Source organism: Typopeltis vanoorti, chromosome 24, assembly GCF_054136105.1.
Source record: "Typopeltis vanoorti isolate ZY-2024b chromosome 24, IOZ_Tvanoo_1.0, whole genome shotgun sequence".
Lineage (NCBI taxonomy): Eukaryota > Metazoa > Arthropoda > Arachnida > Uropygi > Thelyphonidae > Typopeltis > Typopeltis vanoorti.
The window spans coordinates 30045179-30071558 of record NC_143572.1 but is presented as its reverse complement, the minus strand read 5'-3'; the positions used below and the strand labels follow the sequence as shown (position 1 = coordinate 30071558).

Here is a 26380-nt window from a genome sequence, read left to right as displayed (position 1 = left end):
ATTCACTTGCACAGGAAATTTATTTAGAGGACAAGAGTATTGGAGCGCTTATATACACTAATGCCAGGAGTATTCGGAATAAGTGGGATAAATTTTTGGCATTAGTACAGCTTGGCGAAAAATTATAGGAATTAGTGAGACTTGATTGACTAAGAATGATATAGTTATAGGGAGCGAATGCAAAGAATACAGTATTTATAGAGAGGACAGAGCGGAGGAGGTTTTTACTAAATATAGACGAAGATTAGAAGCCGAAAAGAGTATAAGTGCCCTAACAGGACAGGTATGCAGAGGGTAGTTCATTTGAGGCTCTTTGGTGTCAGATAGATATCAACAGGATGAAATATGCAATTGGTTGCTGCTATAATCCAGGGGGTATAAGGGATAATGTAGATGGTGTGCATCGGCAAATTTGCATAATGAGTGCAGGTCGAGTAATTATTATGGGGGATTTTAACTATGGGGGGATAGATTAGGAGAAGGAATGGTCACAAGGAAGGAAGAAAGGATATTGAATTTATACAGTTGTTAAGAGATAATTACTTGACAAAGCATGTAATGGAAGGGACAAGAGATTCGAAGTGTTGGATCTGGTAACAGCATCGGAAAACATAGTAACCAATTTAATCCTGCCATATCTAAGCTTGTAGCAGAGATATGGCATGAGAATTTGAAGGGGAGAGATTACGATGGTGCGCAGGAGATCGCCAAAGTGTGTTTAAGGTTTAGTTTGGTTTATTTTAGATTTACGGCGAAGCAACTCAAGGACTATCAGGCCCGTGTATTATGTATATTAATTGCGTGTATTTTAGTGGCCGGTTTGCCTGTTCTGAGGAACAAAAAAAAAAACGGGTGAAAAAAACCCTACCTCTGTATGAGACAGGCTAACTCACCTTCAGTTGAAAAGTCCAGATAAAGGTTCTTCCCGCCCTAGACGTGAATCATACCAGGTCTTTCCAACCAAAGGTCATCGTGGGTGTTTAACGAAGGCAGTAACAAACGCGCGGTTTAGCCTAGTGGCCACGTGCTTTGCAACCATTTGCCTGGGAAAGGAGTGTCCTAGTTTCGATTCCCTTTGCCGACGTGAGGAGCTTAAGGATATTTCTCAGACATAGCCAAGTTAGCCGGTGTTGGGCATGGACAGCAGGGTGTTTCTCCACAGTTCATCTGGAGGTTTTTTTCTCCCGCAAGCAGGCAAACCGACCCTGTGAACACACGCAGCTACAGCCATAGAATATACCAGGAGGCATAGGGCTGGTCACCTAATCCTCGGGACGGGTGCGACTTAGAAGGGCTTAAGATAGATTTGTAACACCAGTAGGCCTAAGAAGTAGAAGGTACAAGTATCAGAGTGTATACCCAGAGTCAAGAGGATATATCAAGTAGGAGTAAGTTAAATGAATAACATTATTAAGCAGGAGTTGCAGTTAAAGAAAATGGTGTGAACTATGAAGAAGAGTTGATCGACATACCCATGAGCATTTGCCTGTAACTTGTACTGCCAGTACAGGCAAAGAGTGTGACCCGTATAGTAAGGAAGGGCGAAGATAAATATGAGAGGAAGCTAGCTGATAAGTCCAAAAGAAATCCTATGGTGTTATTTCGGTATGCGGTAAGTAAAAGGAGCATATCTATCGAAGGATAACTTTTAAAAGTGTTGATGGTAGGGAAGTAACAGAAGCAAATCAAATAGTTGAATTAATAAGTGATAATTTTGCAAAAGTGTACCATCTTGGTTTTGATGTTAAAATGCCTAATGTGTTACTGAATGATGAAAGACAAGAAATGGAAGAAAAATATGTGATTAGTATTGCAGAACCTTAATGCTAACACTGCCGTACAATTAGATGGCATACTAGCTCATGTGTTATGAGAATGTGTAAGAGAATTAGCGCATCTTCTGACCAAGCTGTTTAATTTAAGCCTCAGTACTGGTAAAATTCCAATAGAGTGGAAAGAGGTGGAAACTAATTCCATTACATAGGGGAAGCTCCAAAACAGGAGTAGTCATTATTGGCCAATCATTATATGATTGGTGACTAACGTTTTCGATAAATTGATTAAAACTGAAATTCAATAATAGACGGACAGGAATATGATATAAAGGACAACATGATTTTGTGCCAGGTACGTCTTCCCTTAGTAAATTACTCATGTCTTAAGCTTTTTATGAACCAATGAGGTTCTTTAGCTGTGGATTTTACAACCGCGACCGTCTTGAGGATAAGATAGTTGTCCCTCTGCCTCCCGGTATGTCCTATGTCTTCAAGGGAAACCGGCCAATGTGTTCACGGGCTGGTTTGCCTGTTCATGGGACGAAAAACCCTAGTTTCCGGGTGAAAAATCCCCTACCTCCGTACGAGACCACTAACTCACTTTTAGTCGAAAGAGACCAGATAAAGGCCTTAAGTCTTGGACTGGAATCGAACCCAGGTCTTTCCGACCAAATTGCTTCGTCTATACCGACTGATATACGGAGGCTATTAGTAAATTACTTACTTTCTATAATACATTAACCGTGGATTTGGATAAAATAACTTCTTGCTCGGTGATACTGCTGGACTTTACAAAGGCGTTTTATAAAATTCCACACGGAACTCTGTTGCATAAATTGGAGCAAATGGTATTGGATCCAAAGCTGGTGATTTGAATAAGAGGGTGGCTGATGGAGAGATAGCAAAGAGAGGTTTATGGAGTAGTTGATTCAAGGGAAGACCGGTGACTAACGGTATTAAACAACAAAATACGACAGTCTTCTGTTGTCGTTTAATTCTTACAGTAATGCCATTGTAAATTATTTGATTGGAAATATCCACTTGTTTGCTAATGATGGAAAATTGGGAAGAGAAATAGTCAATGAATGTGATATAGATATCTTGCCGGGTGACTTAAATATGCTGGAGTTATTCGCAAAGGTAAATCAATACTAATTTAACGTGGCTAAGTGTACGGTGATGAACTTTGGGAGGATGAGATCACATGCCAACACTACGGTGTACGCTATTTATCACCTTATCATCACCTGCATAAGCCACATTATGAAGGAAGCGTAATCACTCCTGATTTCAAAATTGGCTTTTGATTTATGCGATTGACTTTTGAGTTAAACCTGGTAAACGTTTTACCGAAACATATCAAATGCTTCAAAAAGCATACGGTGATTAATGTTTATCCCGTACTCATGTTTTCGAGTGGTTTAAGAGATTTCAATGTGGTCGTCAGACGCTTGAGGACGACGAAAAGCCGGACGACCAAAAACTGACTGAGCGAAGTTAACATCCAAAACGTGCGTGCTTTTATCAAAGAAAACCCGACATCGTCCGTGAGAATTATTGAAGATGAATTGGGGATTCCAAAATCAACTGTTCACAACATTTTGACAGAGAGTTTGGGCCTTCGTAAATTGAATTCGCGATTTGTTCCCCATAAGTTGACCGACGACCAAAAAATGTATCTAATCGAACACTGCAAGGACCTCATTAAAATCTCTCGTAAGGACTCAAACTTCCTTGAAACGATCGTTATTGGTGATGAAACGTGGTGTTTTGAGCATGAGCCCGAAATAAAGTGCTGAGTGGAGAACACCAGAAGATGGGTATCCGAAAAAAAAGTCGCTTTGAGAAGTCAAAAGTAAAGACTATGCTGATTTGTTTCTACAATTCCAAGGGCATTATCCAGAAAGAATTCCTTCCACCTGGCCAAACTGTCAATGGTGAATTTTATCTCCAAGTTTTGAAGCGATTCATAGCGAGAATTCGTCGCGTGCGGCATCAATATCGTGACGACCGACCGTTCGTCAAAACGCACTGTCACTCTTGGTACTATAACTCAGCTTCTAATGCAACAAATATCATAAACAGTTGACAAAACACTAATGACGGTTGCCTCTTTCGACAAGAAAAAGATACAACAGGTGGAGCTACTAGTTTCTTCGGTTTCTTTTTGGACAGAGGGTGCATATGTGTGATACAGTTCGCTCTGATGCCAGCAAGACTATTAGCTCTGTTTTGCAGTGTTTATTTAATTTGGCCAAACCTCTGCTTCTAGTCATATTATTTAATACTAAAAGTAGATACAGTATAATGGTAATACTAACTGGCTGGATTTTCTTTTTTTAAGATTTGAGTTGTTTTAATTCTTCACAAATAATCTTGTTATTACTTCTACTCAGAGGAAATGCATTTTAATAGTACCAGTCGTTATTGCTAATTATTATTTTCATATATTAGGACCTCACTGAAGTATCCTGCGATTATTAGATATGGAATCAATATTTGGCAAACCAGGTAAGTGAATATTACTCTAAATTTACTTTAATTAATTTAGAACTTACAGTTCCATGAAGTGTTTCACACACGAATGAAATCTGTTATAATTAAGGTGATTAATTTCTGATAATTCAGATGGAATATATAATTCATTATAATCCATAAATCCCACGAATGATCATAATTCATGATTTATAAATAAAACATATGTGTCAGCTTGCAGATGGAATGACTAAAAAAATGCAAGATTTCTGATGGTACTTGAATTTGATGATAATGATTCATTTTAGAATTCATCTTAGAAGGATGGTAATGCTATACTCTGATGATGATAATAATGGTAATTGATATATTCTGAAAATGATCCACGGAAGTGTCTATGACTACGTTGTGCAATTATTCACTACAGTGCACAACTATTTTTATATTTGAAACAACTTGTGACCAAAACGGAGTATGTATTTAGTTACATCCTGCATAAAATGTAGAGATTGATAACTTTGTACTCGATTAGGACAGTCGCGATGCTTTTTTTTTATAATTCTCGGCTATAGTGTTCTTATTAAATATAAAATTAACATCTTTTTCAGTGAATAATGTTGGGTGTTTTATATTCTCATTTTTTTTTTTTCAGATAAAACCATGGCTGCTTGGCCACTGATTGAAAATACGAAGACAATATTTGCCATCGCAGTCATATATGTAGTTTTTGCGTTCAGACTGGGTGAAGTTCTAATGAAAAACAAGAAACCTTTCAATTTGAAAAATGTGATGCTCGTCTACAACTGTGTCCTAGCCATTATTAGTCTGCTTATTTTTTGTGAAGTAAGTATTTCTCAAGTACTATTTATAAAATTTCGTTTTAGAAATGAATTGCGTGCAGAAGGTTTAAAGATGTATTCCGTATTATTTGAAAATAGTCATCCATAATTCCCCTTATTCTGTATATTTCCTGCCAATTTGTTTATAAAAAAAAAACTTTTTAAATTTATCAGCTTTCATCTTTCCCTGATCCTGTGCCAAAGGCTTTATGGTCTGCCGGAAGCATGACTCTTCGTTTTTTACAAACTCAATTAATATTTTGATAACATGGTTCAGTCAACTGTAAAATGTTTATCGGTTGGCTACAAAGTATATTATATTTGACACGAAATTATGTTATTTTTTCAAACCTTTACCTGATTTCTATTAAAAAAAAGAATAAAGAAAGAGAAATTCTCATGTATCAGGCAATGAAATTGTCAAATCAAATGGTAAGTAAATATTAACAGAGTAACCAATAAGATACTTAGGCATTAAGTGAAGGTATGTATTGATAATTGTGTTACTTGATCACCTCGAAATATAATGGTGCTAAATGATGTAGCCATAGACATTAGATCAGTTGATCACATAAGCTGTTTAATAAAGCTTTTGCATATGAAAATTACAGGAATTCATATTGTTTGAAGTGATACTTCATACTTGTTTCGTCCATTTCTTCCACGAAAAGTGGAAGGTGTAGTTGACAAGGTGTGGATTAAGCTTTGGGTAGTATACATTATGCACCTAAATGTATTTTTGGTATTTGCGGATTTCAGTCATTTGATTTGCTAACATTCTTTTAGAGTATTAAAATATATAGGAATTCAGAGTAAAAAAAATAGAAAAATGACTATTTATAAGGAATCCTGAATCATGTTACAAATATTTATTTCTGTTTCTGCTATACCTCAAGGACAGAAGTGTAACATAGCCTTTTCACATATGTCTCCCCATGGGCAAGAGGTAATTACAGTTGTCCAGTCGAGGATTGTGTTGGGAATACTACAAGAGTGCACACGTGGGTATATTTCTGAGATTAGAGACGAGGAATGATGTTATCAATTAAAATCGTTTTCTCAGAAAAATATAGGAATTCTGAGTAAGGAAATAGAAAAACTAAGTGATAACTTATAATAAAGTTTTTTTAATCATGTCCATTCGTCTTTATATTCAGATAAACATTACTTTGAAGATCTCATTCAAACTCCTCAAGGCTACGAGTGGTTAACGAATCACAGGTTGGAGAAAACTGTACTAAAGGAAAACAAGATCATCTTGAGCTGTTTTTGATTATGAAGCAACCAAGGTCAGTATAATACAGTCAGTTCTTTGATCGCTTCGACCAAATTACTGGGTGTGCTTTCTAGTCAGTTTACTTGTTTTTCAACAAGAAACATCCCAGTTTGCATCACGAAAATCTTCGCACCTGTTATCAAACAGGTTCCTCACCTTCAGATTTTTGTTGTTATTGATGTCCTTGAAGAAATTAATATATTTAATCATCTTTAATCATATATTTCTTTAAGTCAGATGTAGAAATATTTTTAGTTTCTCATTTTGTGCCATTTTGTAGAAAACATGTATAGATTGGACAGGGTTTTTCTTTTTTTTTTATTTTGTTTCTGGAAAACATTTTTCTTCTAGCTGAAGCCTCTGATTGAGATTTTTTTCGATTTAACAAAGCAGTTTTATAGTTTGACCAAGAGTCTCCATTCTTCCCAATGCTTGACACTGCTATCCTTCTACATGTAATTATCTCTATTCAGAGCCAGTTTATTATGCGTGTTAACTGCGTATGTTCTTCTAGCCAGTTGGTTTTATTATTATTATTATTATTATTATTATTATTATTATTATTATTATTATTATTATTATTATTATTATTATTATTATTATTATTATTATTAACTGTGGCAATTCCAAGTAATATTTATCTTAACTAGAACTTCGATATGGAATCTCGAATTTTTTTAACTGGATTCTTAGAGCTTTCCAGTGAAGCTGAAAGTGGGTTCTATAAAAGTTCCAAAGCCGCGTCAACTGGTAAGCTGCATCCGAAAACGTCAAGAATAGTGTGGCCCCACTGTGAGGTGAAATTAAACTTTAAGAACTCTGTGGGAACTTCAGGTTTGAAGTTAGAGTATCTTTTAATTGTGGGGAATGGGAAAGAGAATGCATAGGTCAGTCGGGTTCGTGATGCCCTTCAGTTGAAAGACCAGGTTTCAGATGCAGTTTAGTGGCTAAGGTGGAAATTTAGCCGATATCATACGGAGGAGGCTGTGTTTTTCTCCCAGAAACTCGAGTTTTTCAACCTGAATGTAGGCAAACCAGACAGAATAAAACACACTCAATTTAAACACAGAGTATACTTGTAGCCATAGAGATTGAGCCTCAAATCATGGTTAAGAAATCCAAGGATACTTCAACAGTTTTCGGCACTTGAAAATCTGAAAAAAAATCGTGTAAGAAGAAGTCTAGAGTGGGACATGTAGTTATAACTCATTCTTGAAAAGCTGGAGTTAAATTCATTCATCATTTCTGATTACATTTCATTCTTACTTGCAGGAAAATTTCATTCATTCTTTTAAGTCATAATTTCCATCAAAATATTTTATGTGTCTTCTGCTCAGTTAACTGAAAGTATTTGCTGACATTTACATGTAAAACGTTTCCTTCTCTGGTATATCATTGCTTTGCAGTCATGACAAGAGGGGTGAAGCTTTAAAAGTTTTAAAATCGCATTTATTTCAATAAGAAGATTTAAGATTTTTAATTTGAATTTTTGTCTAAATGAAAAACACTTTTCCATCTCGGCAAAAAAGAAATTTATTCAAAAATGTTTGTTCGTATAATTGCTCTAAATTTTCGTTTGGATAACTAACGAAAATTTAACGTTAAAGCATTATTTATTTTTACGGTAATTACACAGAACACACTGAATATGATTATTAAAAATGCTTAAGCATTATACCATCTTAAAAGTAACATCTTAAAAGTATCTCTCGGGGGGGCCCTGTAACCCCTAGAGAGCATGTCCCCTGAGTGAGGAACTCACCCAGAGGATGGAGAGCCCACCATGTGTGTATGTGTGTGTGTGTATGGTGGGGTGGTCCGAATATACTGAATAAGGACACATGGACCAACAGGGCCATAAGGGGTAATCATGGAGAGCATAATTCTACTAGTAAGCTGACAGAAAAAGATAATCGGATTGAATGTATGGAAAACGACCCTGGAATGGAAAAGGTAAAACAAAAATGGAAACAAAATATAATACACACAGCAAACTGGAATGTAAGAGGAATAGCATATAAATAAATAGAATTAGACCAACTATTAAATGAAAGAAATTTTAAAATAGCAGTAATCACTGGAACAAAAAAGAAATTAAAAGGAACTATGAGAACCAAATTTTAATGTGATATACAGTGGAGTCGACAGAGACCAAAGAGCACAAGCAGGGGTCATGATTTGGATTCATAACTCCCTTTCAAGACAGTTAAGATATTATGAAATATGGGATTAAAGAATAATAGAAGCTAGAATAAAAATAGATAGAAGCTATTTAATAATAATTGGTTTATATGCCCCAGAAGGGGGAAGAGAACAGGATAATATTGATTTTTATAATCAGCTACAAAACATATATAATAAAATAAATAAAAATGATTACGTAATTTTTGCAGGAGACTTAAATGCAAAAATTGGAAACACGAAAACTAATAATAATATAGGAATACATGGAGTACATACTCTAAACAGGAATGGCAAAAAATTGAATGATTTTGTAGTTTATAATAACCTAAAAATAATGAATTCCTTCTATAAACATAAAGACATGCATAAATATACTTGGGCAGCAAGAGTATGGAAATCAATATTAGATTATTATTTTTAAATGAAAAGACATCAAAATTTTCACTAGATGTTAGAGTTTACAGGATATGAAATAAGCAGTGACCACTTCTTTGTTAAAATAAAATTACGATACCACCTAAATGGAATGAAACATTCGTTTATAAAACTAGACTATTGAATGACACAAATGTACAATGGCTATATGAACAAAAAATTAACCAATATCTAGATAAAATAAAACAAAATGAAGAAATAGAAAGAGAATGGCTTAATATAAAAACGATACTAAATGCAGCAGCAAATGAAAACTTAGGAAAGACCAAAAAATTCAATAAAAGGAAAAAACTGAACATCTGGGATGATACAACCAAAAAATAATCAAAAAGAAAAAAGAAGCCTATCACAAATGGTTAAGCAGTAGAAGATTAGAAGATGAAATAGAATATAAAAGAATAAGAGCCATAGCTAAAAGAGAAGTCAGAAAAAGACATGGAGAATCATGTCTTTTTCTGACAAACAAATTTATTTAAAATTTAGAACAGGATTTATATAAAATAAGACCCAATGTATATTAAGATTTTGAAAGAATTAAATGCAGATACCAAAGGAAACATAAAATTAAACACCGAATTGAATTAGAAGAATTTCTAAATTACTACACAGAATTGTGGACAGACAAATATTTTAAAAAAGACAACTGGCAAACAAACGAAAATGAAAAGGAAATAACTAAAGAAGAATTAGAAATCAGCCTGAAAGAAACAACAAGGAAAATCATATGGTGAAGATAAGCTAGGTTCAGAACAATATAAATACGCAGAAACAAGATTCAAAGGAAGACTCTTGTTATTTTTCAATAAAATTTATTCAACTAGTATCTCCCAATAGAATGGAAAAAAGCATTTGTGATTCCTACCTTTAAAAAACGGTAATAGAGAGCACCCTAAAAAGTATAGAGGTATCAGTATACTAAATTCCTGTTACAAAATATATAGCAGAATCGTAAATAGCAAACTAACGAAATATTCCGAAAACTTTATTTTAGAAGTACAGAATGGATTTAGAAAAGGACGATCATGTATAGATCCGGACTTTTGCCTAAAATTAATAATAGAGAAAAGAAGAGAATACAATTTAGAAACACATATTGCATTTGTTGACTTTGAAAAAGCATTTGACATATTATTTAATTATTAAAAGACCAAATACCAAATAATATCCTAAAAGCTATCACAAGTATATATGAAAATAATCAGTTACAAATAAGATTAAATCACAAGCTATCATTATACGAGAGAGATAAACCAATGGATTCGACAGGGATATCCTCTCTCAGCAACACTTTTTAATATCTACTTAAATAAAATAATAATAAAATGGAATAAAAAATTTACATCAAGGAATTACACTTTTTCCTACAGTGAACTTAAACATTCTCCTTTTTTCCGATCACCAAATAATTTCACATTCTGAAGATAACTTACAGAAGCTATTTTAGATCTAAATGAGATATCCAAAGATTATGGTATGATAATATCAACGGAAAAATCAAAAACTATGGCCTTTAAAGGACACGGTCGAGCAAGAACTAAAATAGTAATAGATAACAAGATCTTAGAACAGGTTAATTCATTTAACTGCTATGTCAGGTCGGGTAGGTGCTTCTGTTTTTGACAGAAGCACCTACCCTCCAACACTTCAAAAACAGAAGCACCTACCCTACCTTACATAGCATCCACTTTCCCAATGTGTTCAGATGACGACCAAGAATAGTCGAAACGGACCGCACCCCGTCAACCCCCTTTTCCCCTTCCCCTCCATATATAAAAAATCAACCCTTTCACCTTTTCCCTACCCTATATAACATAATAATATAATATATATGTTTTTATATATATTACTGAAAAAAAAAACGGGTATTTCTTACTTAATTCTCCCAAATTGCCTACCCCCCCCCCCCCCACACACACACTGAGTAGTTTTTCGACATCGCAGAAAGAAGAAAAGCTGCAACACCCAGAAAAAGGTATGTGTAAGTTTCTCTTCCTTATGCTACATATACTTTTTGGTACATTTACATCTACAATGCCCTAAGAATTCTTGAGTAAATAGCCAATGACATTTAAACAGGGGCACTCATAAACTGAAGTAGGCAAAGTAGCCGTAATTATAATAGTTTATTAAGAGGAGTAACATGAGAGTTTTCCCAGAAATAATATACGTAATTTTTTCGTTATTTTAAATCGAATAACATCATTATTTAATGTTGAGTTTATTATTTCTTTTCTAAGAATTATAAATGAAAACAAATTCTGTATGTGATTGTTATGAATAAAAGTAATATTTTGCCTTAATTTTTTTCAGTGTTTAAATATTTTTTCTATGGTCCAAAAGCATTTTTTCTGTGCACCAATTGATATGAAACATCCTTTAGGAATCGAAAGGGTACGTATCTATTTAAAATGAATAGTAAATTGTAGAGAAAAGCGTTAAACTAATTATATTACTATTTGTATCACATTCTGCTGTTGTGACACCATCACAAATTAGTGAGAAAGACGAGTCATGAATGTTTCTGAATGAAAACCTGGAATTTTTCTCATCCAAAAAACGAGAAACTTTTATAAAGGCTTTTGAATTCAAGTTGATTTACTCATTCGTAAATTTCAGTGGCACATCCAGGAAAGTAAGTTTCATTTCGCAAAATGGTTAACCACTAGCCAATATATGGAATTAACATTATATGGCATAAAACCTTGACTTCCTAGGCCTAGTTGCTTCGCTTGTAATTTTCTAAACAGCCAGCACACACACACACACACACACACACACACACACACACACACACACACACACACACACACACACACACACACACACACACACACACACACACACACACACAATATAGGAGAGGTCAAGAACCTATAAACACATTAGTGCTATGTATAGGGTGATAGGGTACAGGCAAGGGTTATTGGCATTTTTTTAAAGAACTGCAGATTTGTTTGCTTCGTGAGGAAGGCTCTTCCAGACGACTGATGTATATGGAAAAAAGAGGAAGAGGAGAAGCAAGTTCGGTGTGTTTGCAGTTGGACAGTAAAGCAGATAGAGCAGCGGGCATTCTTGTATTCACAAGTGCAAGAGAAAGTGGGGGTTGAGGGTTGCCGGTTAAGTAATGAACGCTAATGAACATCGAATTACGTAAAGAATAGACACAGTTCTGAAACACTGCATTGCGAAATAGAGGTTGAAGTGAATCTATAAGAGAGAGAGAGAGAGAGAAAGAGAGAGAGAGAGAGAGAATCTTTGAAAAACTGCTCTCCTCTGAATAGCATCAATTATTTTAGAAATCTTTCTGATATGTTTAGAGTTAAGCGTTATTTGGGAGTAAAACAGTATCTTGAATGAAAGGCATGCCTAGTTTTTTTGAATCCATAAGAGACTATTGATGTGATGTAATGTGATGGGTTTATGCCAGGAATCTTTTAGAGTTAAGCGTAAACTAAGCAGAGAAAGATGTGACTTTGATTTGTGCCTTACTGAGAGTAAAAGTAAATAAGCTGATATGTCTTTTACTAGAGAAAAAGCAAGACTGTCTGTTGGTGATACCGAAGATAACGAAATTATCCGAGCTTCATTGAAGGGGATAGTACGTGCTCGTAGATCACAGTTTAAATGAGTCGTTGTGGATGATTTTGGGGCCTATTCTGTCTATCTGAGCACCACAAGGTCTCCGAATGAATGAAAAGTGTTATCGACTGCATTGTGTACGGAATTAGTCGATTGAGAGTAGGTCACTTGCTCTCAGTTTCCAGTAATTGAGATAAGAGACAGCCCTGAACATCTCCATTGCTAGAGAATCACAAAGAGGGAGGATGCCATCAATCATGACCTACAGTGAATGACTAGCCGCCCTCTCTAACTTGTTAGAGACGGCGGCTTTAGACCAAAAGATGACAATTTGTTTAACAGGCGTCAATGTCTGACAAAGGAAAAGCTATGCAAATGTTAAGAGTAACTGTACAAGTTTTATCCGAAACTTTCCAAGACACATGTCCATAGCTGAGTGTTGTAAACTATGCGATCATCTATGGATGAACGAAGGAATCCATATTTTTGTTCGCTGTTTAACTAGTGAGTCTGTAGGTAGTGGAGAAGAATCAAATGTATAACATTCAATGTATATATTCGCTGCTTTGAAAGAAGTCAACGCACACCATAGTGTGATTAATAATCAGCTATGATACTCACTTTTAAAAACAAATGTAGGACTTTTGCTTAAATAAAGAGCCAATAGGCTTCACTTCGGCGATGTAACATTATTTAAATTAAGGGGATATTAAATCCCACATTATTTCAAAGGCGAACAAAGCCAATCTTTGAGTTTCTTATTCGGCTTTGAAATAATGTGGGATTTAATATCCCCTTAATTTAAATAATGTAGGACTTTCTTTCGCTGCGATGACTGCAACAGTTCTACGGAACGTGTTTTCCATAAGCGTACGATAGCTATCAATGGGAAATTGAGACCAATCCATATTTGTGTTCGCTGTTTAACTGATGAGTCTCTAGGTAGTGGCGAATTGGGGTGAAGAATCAAATGTATAATTTGATTCTTCACCCCAATATTTGTTTATTTGTCCAGATTCGTCTTACTGTCGATGGCCTGAACTCCCCATTTAAAGTATCAGCCGATGAATTGCTGTTTTTACATATTATCGTTCGTAGCATCCTATGGTCACTTGCGGTGAGTGTGGTCAGCAAAAACTGCGGGAAGCACTTGCACTTCCCCACGCTTCCTTCTCAGTATGCTATCAATCACTGTTAACCTGGAATGGTCCAGTCTGTGAACAATTTGGCGAACAGAATGCCAGCAAAAATGGCATCCTCTCACGTCGCCTCTTTCAAACTCCATCAGCTCTCTTCTCGCAGCCATTTCACCTAGACACAGTTGGATTCAATTGGGAGCATCATACGAGGGGGGAGGGAACTGATAAGTTCTGATAAACACACACATAAACGAAACAAAACTCGTATTATAGCAACTAACATAACCAGAAGATAGAGTACATCTTAAAATCCTTTAACCCCTATGTTTATCGTATTGTAATAAGTTGTTGTTTTCCTTTTAGGGTATATGAGAGGAGTTTTTGTAGTATCATTTTTATTCTAGGTGTTTATCAGGACTTTTCAGCGCCTCCTTTTGTATTCCTCCAGTTTATACCGATAATACCGTCTATACCGAATGAGCTATCTCCGTCGCTCATTCGGTATAGACGAAGCTCGATTCCCGCCCAAGATGTGAGAAACCTTTATCTAGTCTCTTTCGACTAAAAGGTAGGGGTTTCTTTTTCATCCGAAAACTTACGATTTTCGTCCTCCAGAAGAGGCAAACCGGCTAAGTGAACACATACGGATCTACAGTCATCAAATGCATACTTAATTCCTCTTTAGGAGGAAAGGTCGGAACCCCATACGAAAAAAAATAAATAAGATCTTTTCAGCACCCCTCGTATTCCTGCAATTCATACCGGCTATAAATGCGTGTAACTCATTAAATGCACAATGCACAATTACCTAGTTGACTTCAAGTGATTTGGTTTGCTGGAACAAGTTTGTATAGTGATAAGAGATGAAAATCTGCTATTTCAAATGATAAAGGTTATTCAGAACTAATTCTAATAATGTAGAAAATATCGCTTGCACTCATATTTACATGGTGCCAAACAATTGAATATCATTTACATTAAAAGTAGTTTATTTTTGGTTTCAGAATACATTTCTCTAGGGTCATGACTATTTATATATTTACTGTTTTGGTGAGACCTACTGTCCCCATAAAAACTAAATAACTTCCCTCAGTTCTAACTGTTCTCACCAACAACGGAATGACGCTTCATAATTTCAAAAGAAATTCATAAGAAATTCATAATTCAAAAGAAAACCAAATTCATAAGATAATTATCTCCCTTTATCTTCACGATAAAAGATAGAAATGGAAGTGGTAGTTAAGAATTAAAACTTAACATGAAATATATTGTATAATATTAGAACTTATTTGATATTTTCAGGGAAACTTCATAGTGTGGCTGTATTTCTTTACGAAGCTGGTAGAAATGTCCGATACGGTGAGTATATATATAATATTTATATACATAAAATGAGTTATATATATATATATTTTATATATATATATATATATGAAAAATGTTTTACCTTGCGTATAATATATATTAAGGATACCAAGTAATTTTATAAACTTGGTTTTTTTACTCCTTCTCCCAAGTAAGCAAAACAATTAAGTTTGCGCCTGAACGTAGTTCAAGTCTAAAGGTAATCCAACACAAGGGCAACTCGTTGTAAAGATTGTTAAAGCTCTGATCACTATTCTTGGTATTTCCCATAATGTAAAACACATCTCACTAAGACATGTATACTGTTATACATTATGGGTGGGGGGGTCACTACCAAGACCGGTTTCAACCTTTTTTGTTTTCACCTTGTATTAAAGTTGATAAGGCTCTGTATTACTAAAAACCTTGGTATATATATATATATATACAGGGTGTTCGGGATAAATTTGACATATTTATAATTAATTATATTTTTCCGTAAGTTACATGTATTAACACACACTTCTCTTCATTTAAAAGTTTGGACCCTTCTTCATTCACATACAAGATGTCAGAAAGGATGGATAGCTGGAACCCACCTGAATCATGGAAGAGAATAACTTGTATCATGATGATTCGTGCCCGCCATCAAAATAAGGATATTACGACTGCTGCCCAATGCTCCCTGAATACAGTAAAAACAATCAGGCATGAACTAGAGACTTGCAATGGTGACTACGAGGATGTAGCAAGAAGAAAGATCCCTAGCAGACGATCTGATTGCGTTCGTACAGCAGAATTCCTCGCAAATCTGCAGGAACAGGTGTTGAAGAACCCTGGCATTGGAATTCGGGCTTTGTTCGTGGAGTTGCTAACTGTAGTCAAGCTCTGGATAACAAGGGTAGGCAATGGTAGGCCGTATGTATGGCAGCAGGATTCGGTCCCTTGCCACACCTCTGGGAAAAGTCAAAAATGGTTGTCTGAAAATTTCTACGACTTCACCAGTCCAAATGTTTGGCCTCCAAACTCCCCAGACCTTAACCCCATGGATTATTTTGTATGGGGCGCAGTTGAAAAAGACACCAATCGCACTTCCAGTAATACAAAAGCCCAGTTAATGGATAAAATTAAAACAGTTTTTGCGGCCCTTCCCAGGGAGACTGTAGCATCAGCTTGTTCGAGGTTCCGAAGCAGAATTGAAGCTGTGATCGATGCCAATGGTGGTTAGTTTGAGTAAATCTTGTTGATAGTATTGTAATTAACTCTGCCTGTAATGTTTTTTTGTCAATTCATTAAATTTAATAGATACAAAGAAGATTTTCTTTTTCCTTACGAAACTGTCAAATTTATCCCGAACACCCTGTATATATATATATATATATATATATATACAATTAAGTTTGCCCCTGAACGTAGTTCAAGGGCAACTCGTTGTAAAGATGGATAAAGTTCTGATCACTATTCTTAGTGATCAGAGCTTTATCCATTATATATATAATATTCATCAAATCAGTATTAAGAAAAGGCTGTTTATATTTCACTAATTCGAGCCCTAACCAATGGCCTATGAGTTGTGGAAATACTTTCTGAAAATGAAAGTTGTGCCGAACAAATTCCACTCGATGGATTAACTCGAGTTAATCCATCACTCGAGTGCTTCTAGATGTTTTTTCAATGTTTTAAGGATGGCGCCTAAAGCACCTATTATTATCGGAACAACTTTCGTTTTCTTTTGCCAGATTCGTTCAACTTCGACTTGCAATCGCAATATTTTGTAATTTTTTCAATTTATTTGTGGTCAATCCGACTATCTCCTGGCACTGATATTTCGATAAACTGAACACCCTTGTTTTCACTTTTTTCAACCACTGTGATATCGGGGGTATTACATTCCAAGCTTTTGTCAGTCTGGATTTTGAAATCCCAGAGTATTTAACTTTTTCATTCTCAACCTTTTTAGAGAACTTTATACTTTCAATAGTCTTTATAAACCCATACAAACTCCAAACCCATTCTCTTTACATAAATGCCAGTGGATTATCTTAACTACGCTATCATGCCTTATACGGTACTCAATTTGTGCGATTTTGCTGCACCCACTTATAATGGGGTCTACCGTTTCTTCCTTTTCTTTGCACAATCTACATTTACTGTCTTCTTGGATTTTTGGTATTTTTGACTTCATAATGTTAGTTTTAATGGCATGTTCTTGTGATGCAAAAATTACCGATTCTGTTTCTTTCTTTAGTGCTCCATTTCTAAACCATTGCCAGGTCAAGTTGCTGTCAGCGCTGTCCTCTATGCTGTGAAGGTACTTGGTTGGTTTAAATAAATCCTCATTTCTTACATCAATTAGACATATTTTCCGTTGTTTGATGCAGATAATCATTGAAATTTCGTTTTTCTTATTCAATAACTTGCTTCATTTGTAATAATCCTCTACTTCCTTTTTTTGCGTCATAGATAGAGCCTATCAACGTCACTGCGAGGTTTGAGGGCATGGTGTACTGTCATTAATTTTCGAATTTTTCGGTCTAAATCTTCTACCTCTATCTGAGTCCATTCAACAATGCCTGCTGAATATCTCAGAACAGGTATGGCCCAGGTATTAATTGCTTTTATCAAATTTCCAGCATTAAGCATTGCCTTAAGGAGTTTTCTTGGTCTTCTTATGTATTCTGCTCTAGTTCTTTCTTTGATCTTTTTGTGCAGAATTTGTGGCGCTTCTAAAATACCCAAATATTTGTAGCTGTCTTCGAATTTTATTGCCTTGATTATTTCACCATTGAGCAGGTCGATTTCAATCAGATCTTCAAACTTTCCTCTTGTTATTCCAGCAAGAGGAATATCTTGCTGGAATAATATATTGATATATCTTGACTGAATATGTGCACAGTGTTTAGCAATGATCCGAGTATATTCTCTGATTTTGCATACAACTTCAGATTGTCCATGCATAAAAGGTGATATATCTTTGCACTCTTTTGCGCAGTTTGATAACCATGAGCAGTTTTATTTAAAATTCTAGTTAAGGGGATAAATGACAATATAAAGAATATAGGAGTAATGAGTTTCCTTGAAAGATACCGCTTTTTATGTTTACCTCTCCAGTTTGTTCTCTATTCAAAACTAACGTTGTTTTCCAGTTTTTCATGCTAGATTCCAAATTTTTGTGCGTTTTCGCTAATTCCGAATATTTCTGTGCATTTTAAAATCCAACTATGAGGCACCGAATCAAACGCTTTTTTATAATCTATTTAAGCCATCTGAAGGTTGGTTTTTCTATATTTGAAATTTTTCAGAATCATTTTATCAATTAGCAATTGGTCATTTGTGCTTCTTGAATTTTTGATATTACCTTTTTGTTCAATTGGGAAAAGAGAATTTGCTTTAAGATAGCTGTATATTTTATCAGCTAGTATGCCTGTGAGTAGCTTAAAAGTTGTTGGCAGGCAGGTTATTGGTCAGAAGTTTTCTGGGTTTTGTACCCTTTTTCTTTATCCTTTATAATCAATAACGTTTACCCTACTGTGAGCCACTCTTCTTTGCTCTTTCCTTCTAAAACATCATAAAATTGGTCAGCAAGTCTCTCATGAAAGCCTGTTAGATATTTCAATCAGTAGCCATGTAATTCATCCTTTCCGGATGTTGGCCAATTGTTTATTTTTTTAGGTTGCTTTTGAACCATTTCAGTTGTTATTTTCAATTGGTCCATTTTTCGTTCTTGAGATTCGTTCTTAATTTGTTCAATCCATTTTTCCTTGTTATTGTGCCTCTTCGGGTTGTCCCATAGGTTTTTCCACAACTTTTGTGTATTTTCTTTGTCTCTGGTATTTATATTTATATTTTCTTTAAGGTTATCATTCCTGCAGCAATCAATTTTCTTGTAAAACTGGTGCTGATTTGCGCGAGACATCGAATTTTGCTTGTACTGTTCAATGCGTGCACTGTAGCTTCTTATTTTAGCTGCAACTACAACTATTTTTTGCTTCACTTCCTCAAATACTTCATCAATAGGTCGTGTTCCAGTATTATAACTCTTTATGAAGTTATTTCGGATATTCGTGTTTTTCAGCTTCTTTTTGTTAAGGTTTTTCAAACTGCTCACGTCTGCTCTGAGTTTAAGAATTTTATTCTCCAGTCGATGCTTCCATTTTGGTTCCTATATATATATATATATATATATATATATATATATATATATATATATATATATATATATATATATATATATATATATATATATATATATATATATATATATATATATATATATATATATATATATTATTTATTTATTATTGGTTGCACTATTATTATGTTGATTAGCGTACTGTACAACCTGAAGAAAAATTTATTAATAGAGTACCTTGAATTTTACAGAGCACTGTGAATTAATAATAATACTAAACTATTATTATAATGCTAAATAAATCGGTATGAAATAAAATAATAATACTCTAAATCAGTGAATATTTAATAATAGGATAGTATTTTTAATCTTTATAAATAAAATTCATAAGCTGTAAAATTTATTCTCGTTGCTATATTTTATTAGAAGTTGAGTAGTGATAATTACCGTGGGTACTTAACTGTCCATTAAGGCCTATGACCTACTCAGAATGTCTTACATGACCACATGTTTAAAATAAGGTTCTCCTTCCTAAATATATATTCTTGAGTATGTTCAGAGCGTCTGCTAGTAAAATGCTTGACACGTCCGAATAAAAGTTACAAGTAGAGCCGAGAAAAAATTTTAATATAATATTATCTAAAAGTAAAATTACATTGGGAAATGCAATCCATTTTCAGATATCTTTGAATTTTTGTTCAATTATGCATCAACATGTTAGTGATTGATTTAAATATTCAATTGTGTTTTTAAAATTTTAGGTCCATAATTCTAGCTTCTCTTTTTGTTTATGCTCAATGACTTAAGTATTTTAGACATACTGTAATTTGTTTTGGAAACTAGAAGTAGTAGCTATACTTCACTCATCTTCATTATCGATGGTCCATTTAATTTTTACTGGTGGTGAGAGTCAACATTAAATTGTTTCTGCTCTCTCTCCCTAGTATCATGCAAAATAGTAAGTTTTTGTGGTGTGAGTTTCTGGGTGTGAGGTTAAAACCTGAGTTTCAGGAGAAAGTCTAATGTGCCTTCGTAAAATATTACCGTATTTTCTGGCGTATAAGATGCACTTTTTTTCACTGAAAATAGGTCTGAAAAACAGGGTGCGCCTTTTACGCCGATACTCAATTTTTTATTACTTTCATTTCTGGAAATTTTCTCTGTTCCGAGTTACGCGATTTCTTTCTTGCTTCCTTGCGCTCTGTGAGAGCATTCCGGTTACGTCGAGTTCAGTGGATGCGCATGCGATGTCATCGACGATAACAATTGTGTTACTATTCATTTAAACTTTCCAACTGTTGTCGCGGTTGTTGTGAACGGCGATAAATTTCTACTGTTAAATTTTCTCTAAAGAAGGAAGAGGCCTAGCATTTCTCAAGTTTGTGAGTGGATCAAAGCTTCATGGGATGCTGGGAAAACTGAAAAACTGTGAAAAGTGGTTAAATCATTTAAGAAGTGTGGCATTAGTAATGCACTGGATGACACAGAGGACAATTTGTTGTATGAGGACTCAGATTCTGATTTAGAAGAGGTTTCAAGTGTCTCTTCATTTAGCTATGGAGATGAATTTCTAGGTTTTGACAAAGAAGATTAAAAGGTGGGTTCTGTTTCCTAGTTAGATTAATTTGTTGAAAGTGGACCTACTTATTACTTTATATTTGAAATGCTGTAAATTTATTATAATATTCAGTGAAATTCATATTTATCTTTGTTTCGGACTTACAATTAATATTATGTTTTATTTTACACATTTTAGGCTTTCTTTATTTTGAGAAAAAAATTTTCCCATGTAACAGTCTTACATGTAATTCATCACACGATTACATTTATAGTAACTTGGATCGGTGTTAAATATTTTCCAGGTATGCCTTCTTCTTTTTTCTAGTAAAATATCATTATTGTTATTTCCGATCTTTTAACATTTGAATGCATTTTATGAATTCAGAAACTGTATTTTTAAATGAGATAAGCTGGGTTGGTTGGAGCTTTCATACCTCCCACGCCATCTTAAATTATGTAGAGATTACGTCTTAGAATTTCTAATTTAATCTGAAACAAATTAAGTGCCAATAAAAAACTAAGAAAGAGGTAATGAAACATATTAGTCAGTAGCGAATCCGATCTCCATATAACGTGCCAGTCAATGTCTTTAAGTGGTAGGATAAATTCGTCACCCGCAGATAGTGAGAGTCCATTGTCTTGCCATAGTTCCCGAATTATAAACCTATAATGGGTTGAAGAAATTTACAACCTTTTACAGCCTTTCATGGGGGTCGGGATAAGGATTTCATATAAACAAAATGTCTTTGTTCTTCTCTATTCAAATCAAAATCAGAAACAGGCGAACCAGTCTAACATTTGTAGTATGCTCAAAGAGATAGTGAACATTTATAGAATGATTTTCTAAGATATGTTAGATTTCCGTGTAGAGCTTTAAGTCATATATTCCACTATTTACTATTATTGGAAGAATCATATAATGTGCGTTTACATTGCCATTGGCCGATTGGCAGATGAAAAACCTGAGATTCTGGGAAATCCCTTCCACCTACGTATGAGATCAGTTAGTTCATTTTTAGTCGAAAAGACTCTAATGAAAGGGGATTCGAACCCATGTCTTTTTAACTAAAACTTTTCGTCTATACCAACTGCTCGTGAATGCCTTCAACAATGAGAATTAGAGGGGAAGCAAAATATAGTATAAAAAAACACAAGAAATTTATTAATAATTTTCTATAAAATATAGAAAATTATTATTAAATAGGAGAAAAAATAATACTCAAAATTTCATTAACCAGTTTATACGAAATACAAATTACAAGAAATTTAAAATAAGCAATCTCATAGTTTTCTCACCGGAGAAGTTATTGGAGACTTGAAATGGCTTGGAAAAAAAAAACATGTTTGATCTCAAAATCAGGGTTTTCCAATTATATTAAACATCAATAAACAATACCGAAATTGTATAGAATTAATACAAAATATATAAAATAAAATTCTTAACACACTCATATTAATAATGTACTATACGTTTACCTTTTATTGGGAGAGAGACATAAATATATCGAACGAGCGATCCTATCATGTAAAATATAAGTGATATTTCCTAACAAAACATATTTTATAATTAACTGATCGTATAAAATTACCAACTATCTATAAAAATACCAAAAGAGAGGTATTTTTATAGATCGAGTAGATTCTTGAAATGGATCGAATTAGGTTTAACAGAGATTAGAGGTACTAAATAACAGATTTCATTGAATTAATTTCATGAAAACTACTAATGATATTTTTGGCGTATATGCCATGTTGTTGAAAGGTGATGTTGAGATATATTCTTGTGAAAATGTAAATGCCATGTGTTAGAAAATTCTAGTTATTCACAGTAGAGTTCTATAATTTTGAAACAATTTCAATGTTTCTATAAATGCTAGTGGTTCAACTGAAAATAAAATTACATGGTTGAACAAGCAGTTACATACATTCATGAGTATTGATTCTCCGTCCCGTCCCCCTAAACATTCAGATATAATTTATAAATGTCAAACACACGAAAAGTGTAGAGACCGTAAAGATAGTAAGATGTTTACAAATGGTTTCCATTTTCCAATAGAAAATCCAAAATATTTTAAAGAGAATGTTTGCAACAGAACTCGTGGGAAAAACGTGCTTTATGCTACATGTCATAGTTTTTTTTTTTTGGTAAACTAATAATATTTGTAAATTCTTGTAAAGACGATAATGGAAACAACGCACGTGTCATTCGTCATTCTACTTGGGCAATAGAAAACTTTATAAAGCTTATCATCCCTTGCGCAGTTCCTCTACTTTTAAAGTGATTATATATTATTTTTTTCCAGGCGGAAGTGCTCTTTTCGTTGTGACGACTAACACTTTTGTTCATTCCTTCATGTACACGTATTATGCCTTGGCAGTGATGGGACCCCACATGCAAAAATATCTTTGGTGGAAAAAACATCTCACTAAACTACAAATGGTAAGCATGATTTGAAAATAATCTAATTTAATGCCTTATATCTAGGACAGTTGACTATAAACCGACATTGGCCAAACACGACCACTAGATAAATGAATGTTATTTTAATAATAATAATAATAATAATAATAATAATAATAATAATAATAATAATATTCTTAAGAAATATATATTCTTAAAAAAATATTCTTATGAAAAAAAGGAAATTGTAATTAATATGAAATATAATTCCCTGTAATTTTCCTTTATTTCATTAGAATTAATATGATTACTTGATATTATTTTAAGTATTTTTAGAATTTCCATTCTTAACAATGCAAATGTATTTCCGTAAGAATGGTGTAACGTTTACTTCCCTGTAATTTACAGAAGATACAGAAGTGAACTCAACAAACAAAGCGAAAAATACTTTCTTGTATAGTGGCTCCATTCTTTATAGCAACAATAATTAAACTGTGATTTATAATGCTATATGTATGGATTTGATAATTTGATTTATCATCATCTTCTTCTTCTTCTTCCTATCTTGTATTAGCCCTCGGGACTGTTACGGTCTCATTCCATCTTTTATATTGTCTTCCAACAGATCTCTACCCCATGGGTTTGTATTCAATGATTTGTTTGGTGATTCTACTATCGTCCATTCTTCCAATGTGTGCTGTTTCCATTTCCATTTGTAGCTGTGGATATATTCTATTATTGGTTGTTCAGTCATTTCTTCCACGATTTTTTTATTTATTTTATGATCTAACAAGCCTCGTATTCTGCGGTTCTCCTTATAAATCTCATTTCTGCTGCAATTATTCTTCTTTAATCTCCTTTTTTTTGATCGTCCATGCCTCACTTTCATAAGTGAGCACGGGTCTTGCTAATGTGTGTGTGTGTGTGTGTGTGTGTGTGTGTGTGTGTGTGTGTGTGTGTGTGTGTGTGTGTGTGTGTGTTACTACAAGAATAACACTGGCGTGTATGCTTGTCTAGAGACAAAATAAATTACATAAATAAAGGAAATAAAGCTATAAGGAAATTGACAAAAAAAAATCTGTTTTATTTGGCAGAAATTATGTAATACTGGAAGTTATTTAAACGACTGCAGGAAGATTTGGTTGTTTCTGGTAAACAATAAATCTAGACTTTTCTCTGTCATCCTTATGACGGCGATTTGATCGAAACGGCCAGCACGCCATCATGTTGCTCGACTGTCTTGTTAATATTTTATGTAATGATATTTTTTTATTATTAGGATTATTTTATAGGATTATTAGGATTATTATAATTATTTTGAAATAATAAACACAAGTGGATAGAAACTAATAGAATGATATGTTAATACGTAATATCCTTATGTTATTTAATAAGTGCATAAATTATAGACATACTACGAACTATTTAAATGCATCCGGATGACTTGATGTGTTTAACTAGACACTGAAAAACGGAAACACTATTTACTATATTCTACTATAAGCATGAATTTTAAGAAGTATATGTAATAAGTCAATTGATAATCCAAGATGAACAGACAAAGCATGTTATCTATTCAGCTTGTTGACAAAGCATACAGGATGAATTTTGTGATTAGTACTAAAAAATTGCATTCTTAAAACAGTGTTTATCATATTCAAATACCCCTGCCGATCATTATAGAACTATTATTTCCTGTTTTTCAGGTGCAGTTGATCCTCAATATTGCTTATTATCTGCAGATTATCTTATTACAAAATTGTAACTTTCCTACCATACTCTGCGTAGTGGAAGTGTTGGAAAATGGGCTGTTTCTCGGCCTCTTTTTGAACTTCTACGTGCAGGCCTATCTTAAGAGTGGCAATGTCTCTCCTGTTGTGAAATCGGTTACTACGACTTGTATTGGTAATCATCAGGAAATATCAGAAAACAAGCACATTCCAGAGAAGTATGATTGAGTTTGTCATCACGTTATATCATAAAGCATTGAAAACTCAATAAATACTCATCAATAATAGCCAAGGAGGTTTTATGTTAACAAGGTCTCATCAAAAGGTAAGAAGACTGAACTTACAACAACAGCGACTGTGAACCTGTTAAGTTAGAGTTTCGATTACTCAATTCAGAAGTAGACTCCTTCTACCCACAATCACAAACGCATACCATTTCTAGGGTTTCGTGTATAGACGGATTGGTTTCCCTACCGGAAATTCTTCCACACTCAGCAAAATAGGGCAAGTGGCGATTGAGTATACAATGAAAGGCCTAAATCGCATGCCTAGCATTTATTAATAAGCAATCGCTGTCGATCTAGTATATCAATCTGGCTCGAAACGGTTTCTAGTATTAATGAAAATACCGCCTTCACAGTTTGCCACTTAAAAGAATTTTATAGCCAAAATTCTCAAGTGTAGGAATATTATCGTTTATCACCAGAGTGTCTTTCATTATTTTTTATATTATAATCATGTGACATTGAAAGAGACTACATAAATAATATATCAGTCAACGAGTTATACTTCAACAGCACCAACAGTTATTGTTTATCATTCAACAAACTATTGACTAACATGCTAACCATTCTGGAGCCGTCTTTTAGTTATATTTGACTAGTCACATTGAATAAATTAGTCATTTATTGACTCTTCATACATTTCACTATTTCTGTCGTCTGAGTGTGAAAATTTCTCGATGGAACGAATAATGACCACAAATGATTAAACTAAAAAATGAACATTTCCATGTAATATACAGAAGAAGCATTGCAGATTAATACTTTCTAATCAGACCTCGTATTGCCTTTATTTTATTGGTCTGTGAAACGGGAAATTATTTTAGTATAAAACAAGATAATATTTTAGTATGGTTTCAGTGACTTATATTCTATATACACGACTTAATACTATCGCAATATACATGTGCAAATTGGTAATTAAATATCGTTTATTATTCAAGTTATATTCATAATTAAATGGTTGTTATTTCATGTATTTCAAACATGTGTCAAAGAAGAGCATTCTTAATAAACCATAAATAATATTAAATATGAAATAGATTTTATTTCTTGGTTTACTCTTTGTATCGAGGAAGAGTTGATTTAAATTAGCATTAATAAGAAGCAGAGAATACGTTCATGTGATTGTCAATTTCTCAACCTGTCAACTCTAATTTTGGCTCAATTGGAATTGTAAAATTACAGACGGTTATTTTCCAAACCTAATTTTCCAAACCTAATGAATTT

At 33.8% G+C, this 26380-nt stretch overlaps 1 protein-coding gene across 1 annotated transcript; it reads left to right on the top strand.

Annotated features, from left to right (window-relative positions):
- Positions 1–4244: 4244 nt before the first annotated feature.
- On the top strand, positions 4245–25097 carry LOC150093065 (very long chain fatty acid elongase 7-like). Its single transcript, XM_090414138.1, has 7 exons — positions 4245–4286; positions 4903–5093; positions 11295–11375; positions 15005–15061; positions 20935–21040; positions 23042–23178; positions 24846–25097. Exons 1-7 carry the CDS (start codon positions 4262–4264, stop codon positions 25095–25097), a joined length of 849 nt encoding a protein of 282 aa, XP_090270264.1. The 5' UTR covers positions 4245–4261.
- The last annotated feature ends 1283 nt before the right edge of the window (positions 25098–26380 follow it).

Excerpts from the sequence above, each read along its gene's own strand:
- LOC150093065 (XM_090414138.1), top strand. The coding sequence starts at position 4,262 with ATGGAATCAATATTTGGCAAACCAG. Across the intron at positions 15,062-20,934 it reads TGGTAGAAATGTCCGATACG|GCTTTCTTTATTTTGAGAAA; the intron begins GTGAGTATATAT and ends TACACATTTTAG. Across the intron at positions 23,179-24,845 it reads ATCTCACTAAACTACAAATG|GTGCAGTTGATCCTCAATAT; the intron begins GTAAGCATGATT and ends CCTGTTTTTCAG.